Source organism: Vanellus vanellus (assembly GCF_965231255.1).
Source record: "Vanellus vanellus genome assembly, contig: HAP1_SCAFFOLD_45, whole genome shotgun sequence".
Taxonomy (NCBI): Eukaryota; Metazoa; Chordata; class Aves; order Charadriiformes; family Charadriidae; genus Vanellus; species Vanellus vanellus.
Window position 1 is genome coordinate 1,285,023 of NW_028128545.1, and position 1,837 is coordinate 1,286,859.

Here is a 1,837-nt window from a genome sequence, read left to right on the forward strand (position 1 = left end):
CCTGCAGAAGAGGAGGCTGAGGGGAGACCTTATCACCCTCTACAACTACCTGAAAGGAGGTTGTAGAGAGGTGGGGGCTGACCTCTTCTCCGTGGTGACAAGTGATAGGACGAGAGGAAATGGGTTTAAGTTATGTCAGGGGAAGTTTAGATTGAATATTAGGAAACACTTTTTCACTGAATGTGCTATTAAACATTGGAATAGGCTTCCCAGGGAGGTGGTGGATTCACCACCTCTGGAACTTTTTAATAAGGGGTAGATGTGTTACTTGGGGACATGCTTTAGAAGTGGTTTTCTCAGGGTAGGTTAATGGTTGGATTTGATGATCTTAAAGATCCCTTCACACCTCAGCAATTCTATGATTCTATGATTCTGTGAAAATCTCTTTGACATTATGAGTTGATTAATCTGACATCACGCCATGTTCCTATTTGCCTATTTCTGCAGGGTATGACTCACCCCTCCAGAGCTCACAGCAGAGTTTTCTGCTCCCTGGGGCACCCTCAGCCATCACAAAGCAGAGTTTAAATGAGGGACATGCCAAAGATCGTCTTTAAAAGCGAAAGGCAGTCTCTGAAGCTTCAGAGAGATACAGAGCAGTTTTTTTTCTTAGAAAAGTCTTCACTATCTTTGAACTGCCTTTTCTTTTTTGGACAGTGCCCAATGCTCAGAGGCAGCAAATGTCCAACAGCAGCTCCATCACCTACTTCCTCCTCCTGTCTTTCGCAGACACACGGGAGCTGCAGCTCTTGACCTTCTGGCTCTTCCTGGGCATCTACCTGGCTGCCCTCCTGGGAAACGGTCTCATCATCACCGCCATCGCCTGCGACCACCGCCTCCACACCCCCATGTACTTCTTCCTCCTCAACCTCTCCCTCCTCGACCTGGGCTCCATCTCCACCACTCTCCCCAAAGCCATGGCCAATTCCCTCTGGGACACCAGGGCCATCTCCTATACAGGATGTACTGCGCAGGTCTTTTTCTTTCTCGCCTTTATATCAGCAGAGTATTTCCTCCTCACAGTCATGGCCTATGATCGCTACTTTGCCATCTGCCATCCACTGCACTACGGGACCCTCCTGGGCAGCAGAGCTTGTGTCCGCATGGCAGCAGCTGTCTGGGTCAGTGGGTTTCTTTATGCTGTGCTGCACACAGCCAATACATTTTCACTGCCCCTCTGCCAGGGCAATGCCCTGGACCAGTTCTTCTGTGAAATCCCCCACATCCTCAAGCTCTCCTGCTCACATTCAGACTACCTCAGGGAAGTTGGGCTTCTTGTGATTAGTGCCTGTTTTGTCTTTGCGTGTTTTGTTTTCATTGTGCTGTCCTATGTGCAGATCTTCAGGGCAGTGCTGAGGATCCCCTCTGAGCAGGGACGGCACAAAGCCTTTTCCACGTGCCTCCCTCACCTGGCCGTGGTCTCCCTGCTTGTCAGCACTGGCATATTTGCCTACCTGAAGCCCCCCTCCATCTTCTCCACATCCCTGGACCTGTTGGTGTCCTTTTTGTACTCGGTGGTGCCTCCAACAGTGAACCCCCTCATCTACAGCATGAGGAACCAGGAGCTCAAGGATGCCCTACAGAAACAGGCTCAATGGAAAGTGTTTCACCGACACTAACCTGCCTCCCCTTCTCTGCACATTGCCCACAGTTTATCTTAGGTCGTGAGTCTTCTTTTAACTCTTGTGATAATCCAACTTATAGATAATTTTCTGAGTTTACGCTGCTTGTCTTGAGGCTCCATCCTACTGTGTCTGATCCTTGCACAACACTGTGTCAGGTGTGGCCTGTTAGATAATTGCTCTTCAATAAAAGGGCATCTCCCAAGTGCAGTGCC

The 1,837-nt window shown here is 49.5% G+C and overlaps 1 protein-coding gene across 1 annotated transcript; it reads left to right on the forward strand.

Moving 5' to 3' along the window:
* Positions 1–680: 680 nt before the first annotated feature.
* On the forward strand, positions 681–1,619 carry LOC309684234 (olfactory receptor 14A16-like; the record flags this gene model as incomplete). Its single annotated transcript, XM_082500172.1, has 1 exon — positions 681–1,619. One exon carries the CDS (start codon positions 681–683, stop codon positions 1,617–1,619), a length of 939 nt encoding a protein of 312 aa, XP_082356298.1.
* Between the last annotated feature and the right edge of the window lie 218 nt (positions 1,620–1,837).